At 44.5% G+C, this 20,118-nt stretch overlaps 2 protein-coding genes across 4 annotated transcripts in view; both read right to left on the bottom strand.

The window, feature by feature from the left end:
• The window catches only part of tbrg4 (transforming growth factor beta regulator 4), a 33,144-nt gene extending 31,361 nt beyond the window's left edge, over positions 1-1,783 (bottom strand). For 2 of the 3 annotated variants that reach the window (XM_063198619.1, XM_063198617.1), the window contains exon 1: positions 578-1,783. The gene's annotated coding sequence lies outside the window, so the exon portion shown is untranslated. The other variant, XM_063198618.1, reaches the window with a different exon arrangement.
• Positions 1,784-4,026: 2,243 nt separating this feature from the next.
• On the bottom strand, positions 4,027-19,801 carry LOC134448914 (cocaine esterase-like). Its single transcript, XM_063198621.1, has 13 exons — positions 19,635-19,801; positions 18,164-18,353; positions 16,778-16,916; positions 16,361-16,494; positions 15,383-15,536; positions 12,521-12,625; positions 12,089-12,187; positions 11,763-11,906; positions 11,135-11,212; positions 10,812-10,956; positions 5,529-5,678; positions 4,771-4,843; positions 4,027-4,259 (listed from the first exon to the last, which is right to left on the bottom strand). Exons 1-13 carry the CDS (start codon positions 19,702-19,704, stop codon positions 4,079-4,081), a joined length of 1,662 nt encoding a protein of 553 aa, XP_063054691.1. The 5' UTR covers positions 19,705-19,801; the 3' UTR covers positions 4,027-4,078.
• Positions 19,802-20,118: the final 317 nt, after the last annotated feature.

Genomic DNA, 20,118 nt, shown 5'->3' on the forward strand with positions numbered 1-20,118 from the left:
AAGTCTGACAGTTCATCACGATGATTCAAATCAGTACTAGGAGCAGTAGGTTCTAGGCCACAGTAATAGTAACTTCACAGCAGCACTGAATTACGCTTACAGGCAGGCACGATGCAGGAACGATATAAAGCAAACATGTAAGAGGGTTATTCTCAATTTTACTAATATGTCTGCAATACGACGCAATGTTACCATGGCAATGTATGAGCTTACATAACAAAATCTGTAAGTAAAGGCGTTGTGTACATTGTGTACATTCATGAAGCAGGTCTGTGCAAGTTTCGTAACGACGGGCAAGCTATTACTTCCCTTCACCTGACATTTATTCCACACCGACTCAATGCACTTGTACAGGCAGAACAATGTCCAGTTTATTCAAAAATAGCAAAATGAGAAATGACATGTGTGTATGAGGACTTTATGAAACAAGCCTGTTCTGACCTTGCTGCATGAAGCTCTTACGAAACAAGAGTATACACACGGGTTTTCATTCAATGAATCCACAATGCCAACGAGCGTCCTTTTCCTGCATATGCAGTTTGGATATAAAATGTACTGTATTAAATCATGGCATTACCTTTTTTAATGTGAACGTAATCCAAAATTGATTGAGCGACATTCACATGGATGAAGCTGGGGACAGTCGCATAAAAATTACGTCACGGACCAGTGGACAGTCACGTGAGTACAACTAACGTGATTGGTTGTTTCATAGCCGTCCAAAAAAAAACAACCCAGAAACCCAGCTGGTGAAAACAGAGAGAAAAAAGGTGAACTAGAACTAAGGTAAATTGGGACATTTTTGGTAGATCGCAAAAAAAAAAAAACACTTTAAATACACCAACATTTAGTAATTGTTTGTCTTCATATGGGTCTTGGGTACATTTCCATGTAGGAATTTTGAAAGGTAGGGTTTTTAAAGTATAATATTTTATAATAGGCTATTAACATTTAAAGACAGTGAGACACCAACTTCGGTATGAGAAAATGCTATGGTAAATTGGGACACCCTTTAATGTAAGATGGGACGGTCTGTTTGATTATCATTATTTTTGCGCAAAGAATAATAATAGGCCTACAGTTTTTCTCTGGTTAACAGTAGACTATAGGATCTTAACGAATTAAACAAATATATAGGCCTAACATCCCTGAAACATTTCCATTTCAAGAGAATATTGAAGGAGTAGTAGGGCATGTGTGACTCTGGCCATTAGCATGTGGGTGTGCATATTACAATACAGGCCTATGGCATGCTAATATGCTATGCTAACAGCTAACATAAACCCATTCTGTTGCAATGAGAAAACTGTCCCATTTTAGCTTAAAATATTGTCCCAAATTAGCTCAGTCCACTATACTTACTAAAATTATGTCTCCTTAATAAAGTAAAGACAAATGTCTAAATGTTTTGATATTGAGTTAAACCTTTAGTAAAACAACATATATTTCAATCATATTTTGTACCATATAATCACTGATTCAGCCATAATATAGCTTATGATCATGATAGCATAATCGACACGTCAGCTAGCTCAACTGACAAGTGTTGCATCCACTGTCTCTTCAAAACCTTTGCTCCTTCCTTTTATGATTCTTAATACCAAATCAAATTATTGTTCCTTATACATGACAGTTGCAGTAGCAATATTACATCCCATTTTGTGATTGCTAATATTTAGAAAGAAAACAACCCAAAACCTTGTTCGTCCCAATTTAGCTGATGTCCCAATTTACCTTAGTTCACCCTAGTAGGCCTATGGTCTTTGGGACAGAATAAAAGAAAACACATGAATAAATATAGCTGCAAGCAGCAATGCGGGGCCAAGCAGTAAACTTGCCAAAGTTGCCATGGCAACAGAAGGAACTGCAGCGCCCCCTTTGGCCCAAATCTCGCCAATGTTGGGGTGCATTCCTTGGAGGGGAAAATGGGGAGAGAGACAGGGAGGGTAGGCAAAGGAAGATGGGGTATGAGACATTCCAAAATGTTCCTCCATGAACAACACAAATTTGAATGGCTGCTGTGAGCTGATAGTTTTTTCAATCTTTACGAAAATCCATACCTGGGTGCAACATGGTGTGAAGATAACCTGTGTACCAATATTTTGAAAATTGGGAGTAGGGTTCAAAAGATACAGGCAAAAATGTAGCTAAAATTTTGACCTGCTGGTGGCGCTACAGAGCTTGAGCTGGGGATTCGATTTTTTTGTGGTAGGTCATGGGATGGACTACTATGTGTGTACAAAATCCCAGCCTAATTCAACAAACGGTTGCTGAGATATGACTTCACTTCCTGTTTCACCACTTTTACGACAATTTTGATTGGCTCTCACGACTAAACGATAAAAGATATCCAATATTCCTGAAGACCCCATGTGTAGCTCAGTCCAGAGATACTATATGCCGAGTTTTGGGCGAATTGGTCAAAAATTGCGGGAAAATTAACATTTTTATTGAATTTTACAAAATTCAAAATGGCGGGAAAACTATCCTGGCGGAAAATGACGTCATATGGTGCGTTGGATTCGTCTTGACTCAAGGATTCCAGGGATACCAAGTTTATGAAAATTGGCCCAGCGGTTCAAAAGTTACAAGCAGAAATGTACCTGCAACTTTGACCTGCTGGTGGCGCTAGAGCGTTGGGGCTGGGGTCCTATAAATTGCTGTGGGTAATGCTGAGACTGCCCCGAATGTGTGTGCCAATTTACAGCATTTTCCTGCCTACGGTTCTATGGGCTGCCATAGACTTGCAGAGGGATAGGAATGGTGACTAGAGAATAATAATAATAATGAAGAAAACCTACTAACTCTATAGGGGCCTTCGCCAGCTTCGCTGCTTGGCCCCTAACAAGTTAGGCTGAAGTACATGCTTTTTAAAATGTATTATTATGTGATAATTCCCTGAGTTCTTTACAAGCCTCCCAGATTTGATTCAGGATTTGCACATCATTTCTGTAAGGCATTTGCCATTGTTTTCAATAGGCCTACAATGGGATAACATGAACAGTAGGCTAGGGGAAAACATCCAAGTAGGCCAGTGTTTCTTTCCAGACCCCCCGGGAAAAAACAAACAAAAAAACAATACAAATTCAGTGACCAACTGTCTAACGAAATTGACCACTGATAATCAATGAAATTGACAGTTGATGGGTGCTAATTTGACACTGAAAGAAGAAAAATCCGCACTCACAAACTAAGTCTCATTATTTATTTATGTTACCACCATGTCCAGAAGCAAACTCGTTTCGGCTATCAAGCCTTCATCAGTGCGTGGTGCGTCAGTTGATACCTTTTATTGCGCACCCAAAGACATTCATTTTTTCCAAGAAGTTGAGCGCTTCCTCTGACAAAACTTGAATGCTAATTTGCCAATTTCACTGCAGATCACACTTTTTTATTCACATTTCATAGACTAGCCTACCTGTCTTGTTGTGATGAAAATATGATTTCATTTATGTTTAGCTTTGTAATAGGCTAATGTTACAATTACATCCTCGGCCTATACTGCTGGCTTGATAGGAAAAGAAGAAATCCCCTCCCCAGACCACACTTTGAGAATCACTAGAGAAGGCCTATCTCAAAACACTTTGCCTAGCCTATGTGTCACTCATGGTTGGTTTTATGATGCACATCATTAAATATACCGAAGAAATGTCAAACCACCAATAATCAAAACTCAAATTTTGTCATTTCATATTTCCACATGTGGCTATTAACTCCAAAATGCACGCCATAGTCTACCACCAGTGGTACACTGTAATAGTCATTGAAAGGTTAATTACCATAGTAGCCTACTACTCTACAATGACAGATGGGCTTTAGTAATGCACTACGACTTGATCATTGTCATTCTGGTAACAGCAAATTTATAACGCAGTGTAATAACGGGTTAATGATAACAAATCAGAAATTATATAGTATATCTTGGAATAAATTATGAATCGCTGGTGCATGTTGTGAATCAGCAACCCCAATTGAATATCATGAAATGAACTGCCAAGACCCGTTTTACTTAGGCCTATATTCTTATGCTTCCAAAGTTGCCATTGACTAATGGTTCTCGGAGTTGAGACTCTGACATCTACAGCTCGTTTTTTTGTTGCTTCTGCCTCTCCTGGATCTTGCTGGGGAGTGTCTGTGTGAGGAAAGTGAAGCGGCCAGCTCTGAGATGGCTCCTGACCGCCTGCTTCAGTCCAATCCCCAAATACTCTTCCCCAGCACCGTACATCGGCCAGTGGGTCAGGCCAGGTCCGTTTGGAGATCTGGGAAACACACACACACACGCATGCATACACGCACACGCACACGCACACACACACACAACTATGTAAAACTAAAAAGTTTTTCCAAAAGTTGCTTTACAAATAACATGTACAAGCTTAAAGGGACACTGTGCAGGAAATGGCCAAAAAAGGTACTGCAACTATGCTGCTCATTGAAACTGGGCTGCCTATAGCAAAATTTGATCTTTACATGAAAGTTTACTAAGTAATAAACAAATATTTTCTAGTATGGTCCAAGTAGAGTCATTTTTGCAGCTAAAAATGGCTATTTTAGGAAATTCAAAATGGCGGACCATGGAGAAGATCCCTCTTTTCATGTATGAAAAGTGCAATTTTTCCAGTAATAATGAATACTTAGAATTTGATGGTGGTGGTAAGTATTCATGAAAAAGGTAACATTAGTGAATGAGCAGCATGAATTCTGGAAATAAACAACTAAAAATCTCACACAGTGTCCCTTTAACATATCTATCGTAGGCTACAATATTACCCTGTGTGCGCAAAGTTGCCCCAGTATGACATTACTGTTTTCGCCAGTTCCTTTTCCTCTTCTGTGAAGGGGCCTTGAATGAGACAAAGACAGAGCTGAATGTAAGTTTAGAGACATTTTGATTTCTGGAGTGAAGGACATAACAATAGCCTAAATCAACATGTACTTTACATAGATAGGCTACTGCATGTGAAGACATACCCAATTAATTGTACAATTGTGATTTCCAAGTTACGGATGCATTTGGAGGAATGACAACATTGTAGGCTACAATGTTATCTTCCTTAAAGATGTCCTCTCAACGTCATTTCATTAATATTGCTGTGTTCCCCATTGTTATTGAATGTGTTACGCGTTGGTCCTGTTTTAAAAAACGTTTTGGTTGCTTTGTTTCAAGCCGTTTTTGCAAGCTAGCAAGGTGGCTTGTGTAGAAACGAGAGGGTCTTCCGGGTTTCTCGTACAATAAGAATACTGACATAATACACACACACACACACACACACACACACACACACACACACACACACACACGCACACACACACACACACACGCACACACACACACACACACGCACACACACACAATGTGCAATAAGAATACTGACAATACACACACACACACACACACACACACACACACACACACACACACACACACACACACACACACACACACACAATTAAAGCCTATGTACAGGAAGCTGACGGGGGGGGTGGGGTGGGGTGGTGGGGGTTGGCTGGGAAGCCCTTTTTCTGACCGTGCATCTTGACATGGCTCTTCATGAAGGGGCCTCCGAAGACGTACACAATGTCATCTCCGTGGTCCACCCCGACAAAGCTGGGACGGTGGACTGCCAGCATGCTTGGAGGATGCTGCAGCTCATACATGTAAACTGGTGCACCGGCATCTGTAGGTAGAGGGGAACAGACATACTCTCGAGTGTGTGTTAGGACAGTACTGTACGATTCCCAAACTTGTTTCGGGACGACCCTCTTTTGGACCTAAGAATCCTTTCGGGACACCCGTCCCTCACCCTTCCATATTCCACAAATTTTGTCTATTATTATTTTTATATTAATTTCAAATTCACAGGAAAAGCAAATAAATGTACAAGCGATTACTGTTACTAAACAATTTGTGGATGTCGGGTTTTAACTAGGGTAGAGCCCAAATGCAGCACTCGAGACAAGGGGTCCAAGAAGAGGTTGACGGTTTATTTACTAAGGATACTACAAAACAAAATCAAATGCTCAGAAGAGCCACAAAACAAAAACCCACGAGGGGGAAAAACATGAACTCAACTAATACAGAAAACTAAGACACTTAACTGACAGAAGACAGGCTAACACTTACAATGAATGGCAGAGATTTCACCGCGACAAGACGAATCAAAATGACACCACGCAGAACAACAGAAACACAGAACTTAAATACAGAACAGACAATTACCAGGGAACACACGATAGGACAAACACAATGGATCACAGGTAGGCAGACAACAAAGAACCAATCGGGGATGACAATGAGACAGGGGCAAATGAGACAGGCAATCTAGGACAATAAGCAGATAACAAGACAGGTGGAGACAATGGCAAGGGAACAAGGAGGCTACCAGAAGACACAGGGTTAACAGGAAAGCATGTGTGGGTAATGATGGGAAGATAACGAGGCAAACTAATAGAACCAGAGAGCACAGGGTACATAGGAGAAATAACTAAGATAAAAGGGCCAGGATGAAACATGAGACAGGAAAAAACAAGAAACAGGGAACATCTACAGGACATCAAAACAAGAGGTCAATAACCAGAATCAAGACAAGGGGAACGGAAAACAAGCTAGACACAAAAAAACACAGTAAACTAGGAACAGGAACGAGGGACAGGTGAGGCAAACGAGGGGCGGGGCTGAACACATGGCAGGCAAACACAGGGGCACATTGACAGGTGACATGATGGGACAAAATGTAAACAAAAGCACATGGAGAACCAAAACAAGAGGTGACAGAGAGTTAAACAGCAACACGCAGAACATGAGGGGAGAAACCGGAGGCAACACTAACATACAAAACAAACACAGAGTCCTGGACATGACATTACCCCCCCCTCAAGGGACGGCTCCCAGACGGCCCAACGGAAGTGCAGAAAGTTCAGGGGGAGCATGCCGGGCAACAGCAGGGGTCAAACAGGTCGGGGTACGCAGTTGAGGGCATGGGGCAGGCACAGGGCAGGGCACAGGCGAGGCAAGACAGACAGACTGGGGGCAATGAGCAAAGCCAGGAGGGCGGGCGGATTCGGGGGGTGCAACAGCAGAGAGGGTAGAAGCAGGGGAACGGGCAGACTCAGATGGCCTGGTGGACTGGACATGGGCAGAGAGACAGGCGGAGTCAGACAGCGGTCCAGGGGTGGACATTGGGGATTGGGGAACAGTCACAGGAACGAACACCGAAACTTTGACGGGCACAGTGATGGGGATGGTGACAGGAACGGGCACAGAAATGACGACGGGGATGGGCACAGTCACAGTGACATTGACAAAAACTGGTGAGCGGAAACGGCCTGAACATGCTGGAACACGAACAGGGACAGACACAGGAGTGGGAACCTGGACACAGATGGGGACAGACACTGGGACGGTGAGTGGGAGAGTCACTGGGATGGTGACTGGTACAGGAACAAGAAGGGTTTTCGAAGACATGGGGTTTGGGTGAGTAGAGGGATTAGACTGGGTCACTGGGGGCGGTGCAGGCTGGAACACTGGGGGCGGTGCAGGCTGGAACACTGGGGACCCAGATGATGACTGGAAGGCAGGAGCAGAAGCACGAAGACACTGGGAGGCGGGAACAGGCGAGGCGGGGTCAGGTACAGGTGCAGGTGCAGGTGCAGGGTTGGCGCCAACTGGAGCAGAGAAGGTGCCAGCAGGAGCAGGGGGGGCGCCTATAGGAGCGGAGGCACCGACAGGAACAGAGGAGGAGGCGCCGACAGGAACAGAGGAGGAGGCGCCGACAGGAACAGAGGAGGAGGCGCCGACAGGAACAGAGGAGGAGGCGCCGACAGGAGCTGGGGAGGAGGCCCCGACAGGGACAGAGGAGGAGGCCCCGACAGGAGCTGGGGAAACACGAACAGAGGCAGCGCCAACAGAAAGCGGACCAGATTTATCATCTGCAAGATGACAGGTTACAGGCGGCACTGGATGACCGGCAGGCTTGCCGGACTCGGAGCAGGCAGAAGGAGCGGCGGCATCCACTTCAGGGGTCTCAACCGCGTCGGGGGTCTCGGCCGGGATGACTGCGTCGGGGGTCTCGGCCATGTCGGGGGTCTCGACCAGGATGACTGCGCCGGGGTTCTCGGCCGCGTCGGGGGTCTCGGCCTCGTCGGGGGTCTCAGTCGGGATGATGGCCGAATCGGGGGTCTCGGCCGCTTCGGGGGTCTCGGCCGTGCCGGGGGTCTCGGCCGCGTCGGGGGTCTCGGCCGCGTCGGGGGTCTCGGCCGTGTCGGGGGTCTCGGCCGCGTCGGGGGTCTCGGCCGGGATGATGGCCGCGTCGTGAGGTACGGCCGTGTCGGGGGTCTCGGCCATGTCGGAGGTCTCGGGCGGGATGATGGCCGCATCGGGGGTCTCGGCCATGTCGGAGGTCTCGGCCGGGTCGGAAGTCTCGGCCGCTTCGGGGGTCCCGGCCATGCCGGGGTTCTCGGCCATGTCAGGGTTCTCGGCCGCGTCGGGGGTCTCGGCCGGGATGATGGCCGCGCAGGGAGTCTCGGCCGCTTCGGGGGTCTCGGCCGCTTCGGGGGTCTCGGCCATGCCGGGGGTCTCGGCCGCGTCGGGGGTCTCGGCCGCGTCGGGGGTCTCGGCTGGGATGATGGCCGCTTCGGGGGTCTCGGCCATGCCGGGGGTCTCGGCCGCGTCGGGGGTCTCAGCTGGGATGACTGCGTCCGCGTCGGGGGTCTCAGCTGGGATGACTGCGTCCGCGTCGGGGGTCTCAGCTGGGATGACTGCGTCCGCGTCGGGCGTCTCAGCTGGGATGACTGCGTCCGCGTCAGGGGTCTCAGCTCGGATGACGCCGTCCGCGTCGGGGGTCTCAGCCGGGATGACGGCGTCCGCGTCGGGGGTCTCAGCCGGGATGACGGCGTCCGTGTCAGGGGTCTCAGCTCGGATGACGCCGTCCGCGTCTGGGGTCCCGGGCAGAGTAATGTCGGTCTGGGGTCTGGGTTCAGTCGGCATAACAGTCATTTCAGAGTCAGGCTTCCCCAGTGCCTCCTGGAGTAGAAGGGTGGCTTCCAATTCCTTGGTCTCTTCAAGCATGTCTGACAACCCAGCGAAACGGTGAAGCCAGGGTTTCTCCAGCAGAACATTCCTGAAGACTCGTACTGCCACCAGCCTTCTCCGGATATTATCTGAAGAGTGCATCACTGGGGATAATCTTCGAAACAGCAAATAAAAGTCTTCCAGGTCCTGACGAACGACCGCTGGATCCGGCTGGGTAGAAGACTTGGGCTGGTTGATAGGCTGGGTACTGGCAAAGCCCACCCGGAGGGAAACTGGAACTGGAGCGGAGTCGGCCAACTCGGCTAGGTAGGCTGCTGGGCTCATTTTTGGTGGTGTCATTCTGTCAGGTTTTAACTAGGGTAGAGCCCAAATGCAGCACTCGAGACAAGGGGTCCAAGAAGAGGTTGACGGTTTATTTACTAAGGATACTACAAAACAAAATCAAATGCTCAGAAGAGCCACAAAACAAAAACCCACGAGGGGGAAAAACATGAACTCAACTAATACAGAAAACTAAGACACTTAACTGACAGAAGACAGGCTAACACTTACAATGAATGGCAGAGGTTTCACCGCGACAAGACGAATCAAAATGACACCACGCAGAACAACAGAAACACAGAACTTAAATACAGAACAGACAATTACCAGGGAACACACGATAGGACAAACACAATGGATCACAGGTAGGCAGACAACAAAGAACCAATCGGGGATGACAATGAGACAGGGGCAAATGAGACAGGCAATCTAGGACAATAAGCAGATAACAAGACAGGTGGAGACAATGGCAAGGGAACAAGGAGGCTACCAGAAGACACAGGGTTAACAGGAAAGCATGTGTGGGTAATGATGGGAAGATAACGAGGCAAACTAATAGAACCAGAGAGCACAGGGTACATAGGAGAAATAACTAAGATAAAAGGGCCAGGATGAAACATGAGACAGGAAAAAACAAGAAACAGGGAACATCTACAGGACATCAAAACAAGAGGGCAATAACCAGAATCAAGACAAGGGGAACGGAAAACAAGCTAGACACAAAAAAACACAGTAAACTAGGAACAGGAACGAGGGACAGGTGAGGCAAACGAGGGGCGGGGCTGAACACATGGCAGGCAAACACAGGGGCACATTGACAGGTGACATGATGGGACAAAATGTAAACAAAAGCACATGGAGAACCAAAACAAGAGGTGACAGAGAGTTAAACAGCAACACACAGAACATGAGGGGAGAAACCGGAGGCAACACTAACATACAAACAAACACAGAGTCCTGGACATGACAGTGGAATTAGGTTAACTTTTCACCTATGGTTTTCCTGTTTTCATTTTTATACCAAGCCCTTTCTCTCTGAGCCCATGAGTTGCACAGAATATTTGAAAGATTTCAGAATATTACAAAACATGCTACTTGAATAAAACTGCCATCCGGGCGTGCATTATACAGAAGCCATAGTGTAACTACACATCACTGCCAACCAGGGCCGTAACCAGATATCAAATTAAAATACCGAGATTCAAATACCGAGGTCAAATATTGTGTGCTGTACTGCAATACTGTACATTTAGAATGCTTCAAACACCTCAGTCAAACTCCTAAGTTTGTTTTCATTAATCACTGCCTCAAGGATAAATGGGGTTGGTGTATATAGACTGAATATATCATTGTTCAATAGATACATTTTACATTACTGAAAAAAATACAGAGGACATGACCTCTGTGTCCTCAATGGTAGTTACGGCCATGCTGCCACCATCCCAGTCTGGTCTCTTACCTCTGTGAGCATTAGACACCTTGATAGCTGGGATGGTGAATACCAGATCCGCATTGAGCTCTCTGAATCCATCTCTGTTTTTGACTCTGTCTTCACCACTTCCCAAATATTCATCCATGACCAAGTCAAGTAGCCAGTCTTCTGCCTATAATCATTCACAAATGACCAGGAGAATGAGAGATATTCTTTGTATTATGTTTTGCTGATGTTTTATGATGCTTGGCAATTTGCAACACTGCATAATAAAGAAAACGACTTGGCTAAATTCTAAGACAAAAAAATGAGAAAACAAATTATGCTCAACTTATTGAACATGTACCTACATTTGGGAAAAGATGACTTGCAAGTTTTTTGACAGTGTCACGATCCATGCCCTCTGTCCAACCAGACGGAGCCCAAGCCTGCAAATAAAATGTAGACAGCCATACGATTCACATAAATCCACACATTGATTAAACACAACAACTAACCAAAGATGTTCTTAGTTCTAACCCAATAGACCGAACAAACTGTTAAGAAGCACGTTACTAATTAGACTTTTCACCATGACGTCTGATAAGTTCTTGTTTTGGAAGTGAAGCAGGAAGAACGACTCCTCGTTTCCATAGAAAACAGTGGTGTGTAAGTTTATGTCTTTATTTATTTTTATAAATATAGCTTTTTGCCTTTATTTCTGACATGACAGTGGAGGACAGACAGGAAATGAGTGGGGAAAGAGAGATGGGGAAGGATCGGCAAATGACCTGGGCCAGAATCGAAACCCGGGTTGCCAGCCTAATAGTAACCCAGTGCCCTACCGTTTATGTCTATGCCACCAGATGCTACTTGCCCTGCTTCAATTGTATTGAATCCAAAGTGTCTGACGTGACATGACAAGGCTTTTGTGGTTCCCAACGGAAAGTACACGTATATTTGAGAACTAATTCTCAAACAGTGCATGCTCTTACTCACTCCAGGTAGTAACCATCCACTTTCATCATCATTCATTCCATTAATTAACGGGATATCCTTGAATTGCCCAGATGCAAGCAGCTCCTCAATATTCTTTGGTAAAAAATGTCCGTCTACTGTTGGTCCATAAATCCAGGGAGTATTCTAAAATAATAGGAACAAGTACAACCATACATCAGAAAGTTAAAAATACATAACAAGAAATTAAAAATAAAATACTTTGCAGGAAATTTTGCAGGACAAACTTAACCTAGCCCCAAGAATTAATTAGGAAAACATAACATACCCTGTAGAGTAACATAGAGCCTATACCTACAACTACTCACCATGGCAACATTCATAATGTCTTCAGTTGTCATCTGCATCACACAGTCAACTATCTGATGGGGCTTGGAGCCGACACAGTTTGATACGTTGGCCACAATCTAAAGAGAGCATTGAAAATAGGAAACCTCAGGAATCTATCATAAGGAATTATGTATATAGTGCATAGATATAGGGTAACACTTTACTTGACGCCGGTGTCATAAACATGTCATTACAGTGTCATAACAACCTTGTCTTTGCCATAACCGAATGTCACTTAAGGCCAACAACAGTTATAAAATGTTTATGACATGGACATAATCTTTATGACACATGCATAACTGTGCCATGACACTATTATGACACTTTAATGACATGCTCATGACACCGGCGTCAAGTAAAATATTACCAGATATAGTGTAGAGATACTGTAAATGGCAAAAGATGACAACCATTGCTGAGGCCATTGGTGGAATGGCAGTGAGGAGATCCATGGCTGCTGTGCCACTCTCTGCAATGGCACGATGGAAGAGGCCAGCACTCAGTGGGGAGAGAACCTAGATCAGACGATGAGAAATGATGACCAAGTTAAGGATTGTGGTATAGTCGTGTTTCTCAACCTTTTTTTAGGCGAGGCACCCTTTCCATTCCTGAAAATTTTCAAGGCCCCCCAAACCAACAAGCTGTAACATGGCATCGCATCGGATACCACAAAAGCTTAGAAAAGTAACACATTTGGAGACGTCACACAACCTATGTTCGAAGTTGCAGCTTACTGGGGCGACCTAAATTTACTTTATTGTGCGTAGCCTAAATGGCAGATGAAAGACTCCACTGCAATACTTGAAAAAATTAATTTAGACAAATATGTATTATATTGCATAATTTATTTATCAGCCACCCAGCACCCTGGTTGAGAAACACTGGTATAGTGTAATAGAGTTGAGGCTGTTTATATTAAGGAGATCATTGAAAGCATTTTTTGAAAATAAATAAGTAATTAACAGTTTATTGGATTCAATTCCACATTTGTTTGCAATCTAACACTGTGCGGTCTCGAAGATTCTGAAAATTCTATGCGCGTCTAAGTTAGACACGGCCTGTCTAATTTGGTAAGGAGAATATGTTGCAGTTGGGGTAGGGGGTCTGCAAGAACAGCACATCTTTGCACCATCTGTGGTTGGGGAGTCAGTGTGATTGCAAAACGTTTAATTGCTGCGGTGTTTAGGGCTATCGTCCCTCACTTTTGTAGCGAAGTGTGTGTCTGGCAGCGCAACGAACGCACGCATGCCCAGTAGTGGTTGCCGGGGTAACCACTTGTCAACTGAACGATGCGAGGAAAATAAATTGTTAATAAAGCGTTTTTTAAGAAATTTGGTCAGCAATTATGTGTAACAGTGTTAGATAGGCAATAAGCCACTTGAAGCTGTGGGTTGTGCTCGATTTACAACGGTAAGGGGACGTTTATGGCACTCCACTTCGTCGTGCCCCACTCCCATTACCCGTTGTATAACGAGCACAACTCACAGCCTCTCGTGGCTTATTCCTTAATCTATGCAAGCAAATAGCAAGACCTAGCCCAGGGGTGGTAAACTTATGTCTCGAGGGGCATTTAAGGCCCTTGAGGCCATCTTATCCAGCCCCCGATATAATTTAAATGTTATGCAGCTTCACATGAAATATGACATGTTTTGTAAAGAAACCTTATAAATTACATTTGCAATACAATTAAGTTATATTCTTTCAGCCGCCTAAGAGAACTCAGAGTAGTGACTCAGCCTTTTTGACGCATATGTGAATGCTCCAAAAGCGTACCCAGACTCCTCGGAAGCGAACCGTCGGCTACTGAGACCTTGGTTGACGTGGTCTCAGTTCGGTTCGCTTATGAGTTTTGACAAGTTACACTTGTGACAAGCTATAATCACTTAAGGAGGGCTCTAGAGGACCGACAGTGATAAAAAAGAAGAGTGACACACCATAAATCAGCGATCAGCGAGTTCTTTATTTAATACACTCACAATACGAACAAAAACAGAACTGAGTCCTTTTGTTGTTGGTTCGCTTTTTGGTCCACTTAAAAAGGACTGAGTTTGGTTCACTTAAAGAGGACCAGGTGTGAAAACCCTAATAGAAGCAGATGGGCAAGCTGACAAGGTCATTGCACTAGGCCTACCTAGCTCAAACCAGGGCTGGACTGGGGGAGAAATTGGGCCATGGAATTTTTTGTCTTAGGGCGTATTCAGACCAGGAAAGTCCGATAATTCACTTTGTTTGGTCCCAACCTAATTTTAAAAATTTGGTGCGGTTCGCTTTCAGACTGTGTACATTTCAGTAAGTGGACCAAAATCGACAACAAAGCCACGAGCCCTGAGGTCAGAATCCTGTGTGGACTAGGCTTCAGTGTTTTCTTCCATTTCTTCAGTAGATGCTTTTCGATTTGCCCAATCGACATTAAAAAATACCGTGATAGGTAGGCCTAACAGAGTAGCCCATTTCTCTTTTTCCTTTCCTGTGCTCCAAGCCATCCTTATTGAAAATGTGAATGACCGTAGCCTACAATAATGAAGCCTTCGTCCACGATTGCGATAGTTTAGGCTATTAATGTATTAATATTGTTGCAAACAAACCACTCTGTCGAATGTACACCAAAGACATGGACATGACAAGTTGAGGAGTCGCTTTGTTTACACTCTGTTTCCCATGAATCTCGAAAAACGACGGAAGCTCCCGAGGTACAAAAACACAAAACCTCCAAACCTCCACACCTCCAAAAGGTGCGCACCAGGGTTCGTTTGATCCGGACCTTTCAGCTCGGTCTCGGTCCGCTTGTTTGGTCCGGACCAGGATTCGCTGGTTTGTATTCAGACCATCCCAAAAGGTCCGAACCAACGAAAATCTGGTCCGTTTGGTCTTTTGGTCCGGACCAAACGTGGTAGGTGTGAATACGCCCTTAAAGACACCCCTCCGCCCAATAATTTCAATTCAATATCAATTCTTTATTAAGGGATAGCCCCTTAAGATGTTCCATCTAGTTTTCGAGGGGGCCCCATAATGATAATTATAATAATATTAATTAGCGACGCAGAACTGACTGACTGGTGGGCCCTGCAACCTTGTGGACCTCTATTTTCAGGAATGTAAAAATGTAAACATTTTTTGGTAACACTTAATGTTTTTAAAACATTTCTGAAAATAGGGGCCCACGAGGGTGCAGGGCCCACCGGGAAATGCCCGCTATGTCAGATGGCCAGTCCAGCCCTGGCTCAAACCCCTCCAGAGGACCAGGGAGAATGTCTACAAAAAAAAGGTCCCACCTGTAGTGAGACGCTCACTCCCCCTGCGGACTCCCCAAATATGGTGACAGACGAGGGATCTCCCCCAAAGCTCTGGATGTTCTCCTGGACCCACTGCAGTGCTGCCACCTGGTCCAGCAGACCCCAGTTGCCAGGGGCGTTCTCATCCCCAGTGCTGGTGAACACAAGATGGGAAAAGAATAAAGACATACATAAGCCGTGGCCTAGTGGTTAGAGAGTTGGTCTTTCCATCCGGGGGTTGCAGGTTTGAATCCCCCCTGACCTCTCCCTACATCTCCATCCATGGCTGAAGTGCCCTTGAGCAAGGCACCTAACCCCACATTGCTCCAGGGACTGTAAACAATACCCTGACAAATAATCACTGTAAGTCGCTTTGAATAAAATGAAAGCGTCAGCTAAGTAAAATGAAATGTAAATGAAAAAAAATGAAATGTAAATTATTGTTGTGTGTACACTGCATTTGAGAAACTCTTTTCCCAATGGTATTCGAGCAGTTTCGATGTTTAGTTCATAAATCATTTTTAAATGTGGGTTTAGGACATGGGTTTACGGGCAATGAAACCATCTTATCCGACCCCCAATGTCATTGTAGCCTCATGCCCACTGTTCCACCAGTGGAACGCTGTAATAGCCACTGAAAAAACTTTACTACCATACGACAGTACACAGGATCTCTAAACATTACAACTTGGTCTTTGCCATCCTTGTAATTGATAACAGGAGCCGTGTCTTAATGTTATGCAGTTTCACATGAAATATTACACTTTTTTAAAAGCAATCTTATAAATTACATTTGCAATACAATTAAATTATATTTTGTGAAGGTGCGGCTGGGAAATGACCCAAGCCAGATCTGGGTCCCCACAGGCACATGTACACATGCAGATGTGTATATGCACATGTGTATATGAACAATTGCAATAGTGTACTATGCCACAGCGCCCCCTATATAGTCTACTTTTAACCGCGCCAGCTCACCTGAAAAAGCCCAGCATTCCCAGTCTATATTGAACAAGCACCACAACCACGTTCTGATAGGCTGCCAAAACCGAGCCGTCATAAAATGAGGCGGAGCCCATAATAAACGCTCCTCCGTGGATCCACACCATCACCTGAGAGAAAGAAGCAGAGAAACCGCCGATAATCCATACTATAACAACAACAAACAGAGATCCAAAAGTTTTAGGATTTAATTTTTAAAAAAATGAATGAGGCAGAGCCTATGGAAAATGATTCTCCTCGTGGATCCACATCAGCACCTGAATCATAGAGCAGACAAACCTCAGACACTCATACCATGACTAAACCACAACCAGAGACCAACAGTTTAGTAGTGTGATCACTTTTGGTTTGATGGCAATGCCAAGAATATGAAAAAGATATCAGCAAACTCACAGGTAATTTCGCACCCTCAGCTGGTTTGACGGGAGTGTATACGTTCAGATATAAACAGTCCTCTGATACCTCAGGAACCTCAAGAGTTAGGTTAAGCTTTTCCGCAAAGACGAAAGTTGGCTGTCGATCTTGCAGACACCTGAAAGAAAATTTTTTTTTAGGATGCAACAGTCAGGGACGGTTGATGATTCCATGGGGCCCTGGGGCAGCTAATAAGATGCTAAATTTTAATTTAATAAACTTTATTTTTTGGAGCTTGTTCCGCAGTGTGCAGACCTATCTTCTTCAACTGTCTGACACTTTTGTTTAGCACCTGCAACAAGTGACTTTGGATGTGCGCACCCTACCCAAAACGACAGCTCAGTATGGGACATTAAGTAAGTTTTTGTGTTAATCTGAATAAATTTCCCATGTTTTTTTTTTTACGCCACAATATACACAGTATATATTATCACAGTCATACCCAATGGTGTTCCATCTGGCCCTGAAAAATAGAGTTTTGTTTTGCAGGATTGCAGGGGTTTGTCTGCAAATTAGTGCACAATGCAGTACTTTGCAATTTAGAGCATTTTCAGTGTTTTGTTTTCAAAATACTGCGCTAACTCTAAAATGCAGCATGACTACAGTAATAGGCCTACGTAGTATAATAAAACTGTAGGTTTTGGAATGCATGCATGCATGTTTTCTTCTTCATGAAATTGAATGATGTCCTGATCAGTGCTTGAAATGGAAAAAAGAGGTGCAGGAACGCTAATCGTTCGAAAATACATTCAAAAATAAGTGCAGGAACACTGATTTTCAGACAGTCTCATCAGTACCAAATCAGTAGGCTACAAGTCACGTTTTTGTAGGCTTAATGCCTGCACTCATCTTGAAAAACTTGTTTTGAACAATAGGCTACGGCGCACAAGATAAGTTCTACCGGAACGCTGATGATGACAATTATGAGGAAGGGGAACTACCCAGAATCTCTCCCGCCACCCCCCACCTCAAGCACTGGTCCTGATGAAAATTCTTCACAGAGGTCAAGATTTCGTGGACTGTTGTGGTTTAGTTAATATCAAGACTGAGAACACTGCAGAGTCAGTCAAATATTAACATTCAGTGCTGTAGAAATGTCAGTTATTTTATCCACCCTGAATCTTTGTTATATTCTACTACTGTCCCCTTCAGAGTTGTGTCTCACTTGGCATGAATCCCAGCAAGTTAACTGAGTCTACAAATAATTCTGTCATTTTGATTTAAACTTTTTCAACACGTCCACGCCCTGAATATACCCCACACATTTCAAACAAAATTTCCATAAACTCCAATGATCTGTCTATAGTGTACACACATTGCTGAGACTGTGGTTCCTTCTTGATTCAGATAAAGTCATTGACTTACATTAGTGGCTGCTTGGTGGCGTCCCTGACGCCCTCCCATGCCTCTGCAGGTTGGGGTGCGGCCAGCCTGAGGGCCCCCACAGGTGGTTTGGCAAAGGGCACTCCCAGGTACGAGTGGACCACTGTAGGCTTCCCCCTCACCCGCAGGTACTCCCCTCTCAGGGATCCCAGCTTGGTGTGGACCAGTGGGCCTGGAACCGGACCGGTAACACAAGAATAAGTGGAGTTTAGCGGCAGAGCTAAAAAACTACCACACTCCGATAAAATCAAAGTGCAACATTCAAGTTCTCCTGCCTTTAGATACAGTAGGGTTCGTGTGCTTTCTACAGTAAAAAAGTGTTTTAAGAGTTGAAATTAGCTCCATTTCAGATAACATTTCGTCTAACTTAAAAATAGTGCAAATGTTACTCCCTATTCGGTGTATAATATTTGATTCAATTCTACTCAATACTGAGTGAATAGGCCTATCAACACTGGAATGTGAATAAATAATCTTGCTGTAGAGTTGCAATTACAGTGGCCATGGATGTGTCTGAGGGTAGGGACGGATAGGATAGGAATTGCCATTCTCCACCCTAAAATTGATTAGAATGCAGGGAATTGCATCTTTATCTAAAAAACACAACATTTTCTGGGAGAGAACTCCCACTCCTCCCTCCCACTCAGACTACCAAGTGACTCAGAGTGGTTCCTCATTCCAAAATGTTCTAGAAAAAGCCCTGATTATTATTAATAATATTTCCACCGATTTTTTTCAGGTATTGTTTTCTGCACCCCCCAAGTGAACTGCCCACCCACACATTCCATTCCGGTCACACCTCTGACAGTGGCCATCTGCAGAGTTTCAAACTGACGTTTGACTCCACAGTTGGGGTGACGCCATTCTGTACTCCTGTCTGTCTGGAGTTATATGTTTATTCTGCAATCTTGACACTTCATTTAATTCTTTATAGGCTACTGTGCGCCTATCGCCGCGTAAAGGGTTTCTGGCATTCCATTAGTGCTTCGGTTACGCACATATCCACACCACTTCTGCTTATTGACATGCAATCCTTCCACTCGTATTGCAAAGACTAGCCTATATTCCGCAGTCCTGAGAGGTGTATTGTAACAAACGATGTGAATGACAGCTTCAGGAAGTAGAAACCTTGCCACTTGGTTGACGCATCTTGTTTCCAGAAATAATTAACTTGTTCTAGTTGCTCGCGCATCAAATGTGATACCCATGTTGGTAATAAATGATTAGGATGAGTACACGTGTACTCATCCTAATCGTTATTAAGTACACTAATATTCATTTTTCATTCATTTTTACATTTTTCTAGCTGCAAATCAGGTGCACAACTAGAATCGTGTTTTTGCTTTACACCAAACGACATTGTCGTAGTCTGCAAACGAGACGGTTGGAAGCGTGCAGAATCCGGATTGTTTTGTAACACAACTTTTGAACAGGTCAACAACAGTTCACTTACCGTCATGCGCTGAAGACGACACAAAATATGTCGCTGCTGCAACGAAAGCGATATGAATTAACAGTCTCATTACAGCCCCTTTCGAATGGAAACCTTCAGTGGATACAAATGTTTGAGTCGGGACTCAACTGTCAAATTGTTGGGGTGATAGCAGCGCTAAAATACCCCGCCCACACCTACCCTTTGCTCCACAAATGCTGTCACCATGGAACTAAACTAAACTGGGGGAGGGGTAAACAAATGTTATTATTGCCATATAGGCCTAACCATCCCACCTTTCTGTGATAAGATAACTAGTTGGCCCACTACGTAAGTTCAGTTGTGTGGGATTTGTTCAACGTTTTTATAAGACACTTTTGAAATGGCATGAAGCCAACTAAATAAAGTAGATAACCCTGCACTGTTGGACCACATCAAATAGCCTAATATCAGGATGTTTGGAATTTTAATCAGCAGCCAGGTTTTCTGCCATCCTTGCCTTATG

The sequence above is a fragment of the Engraulis encrasicolus genome, chromosome 5, assembly GCF_034702125.1.
Source record: "Engraulis encrasicolus isolate BLACKSEA-1 chromosome 5, IST_EnEncr_1.0, whole genome shotgun sequence".
Taxonomy (NCBI): Eukaryota; Metazoa; Chordata; class Actinopteri; order Clupeiformes; family Engraulidae; genus Engraulis; species Engraulis encrasicolus.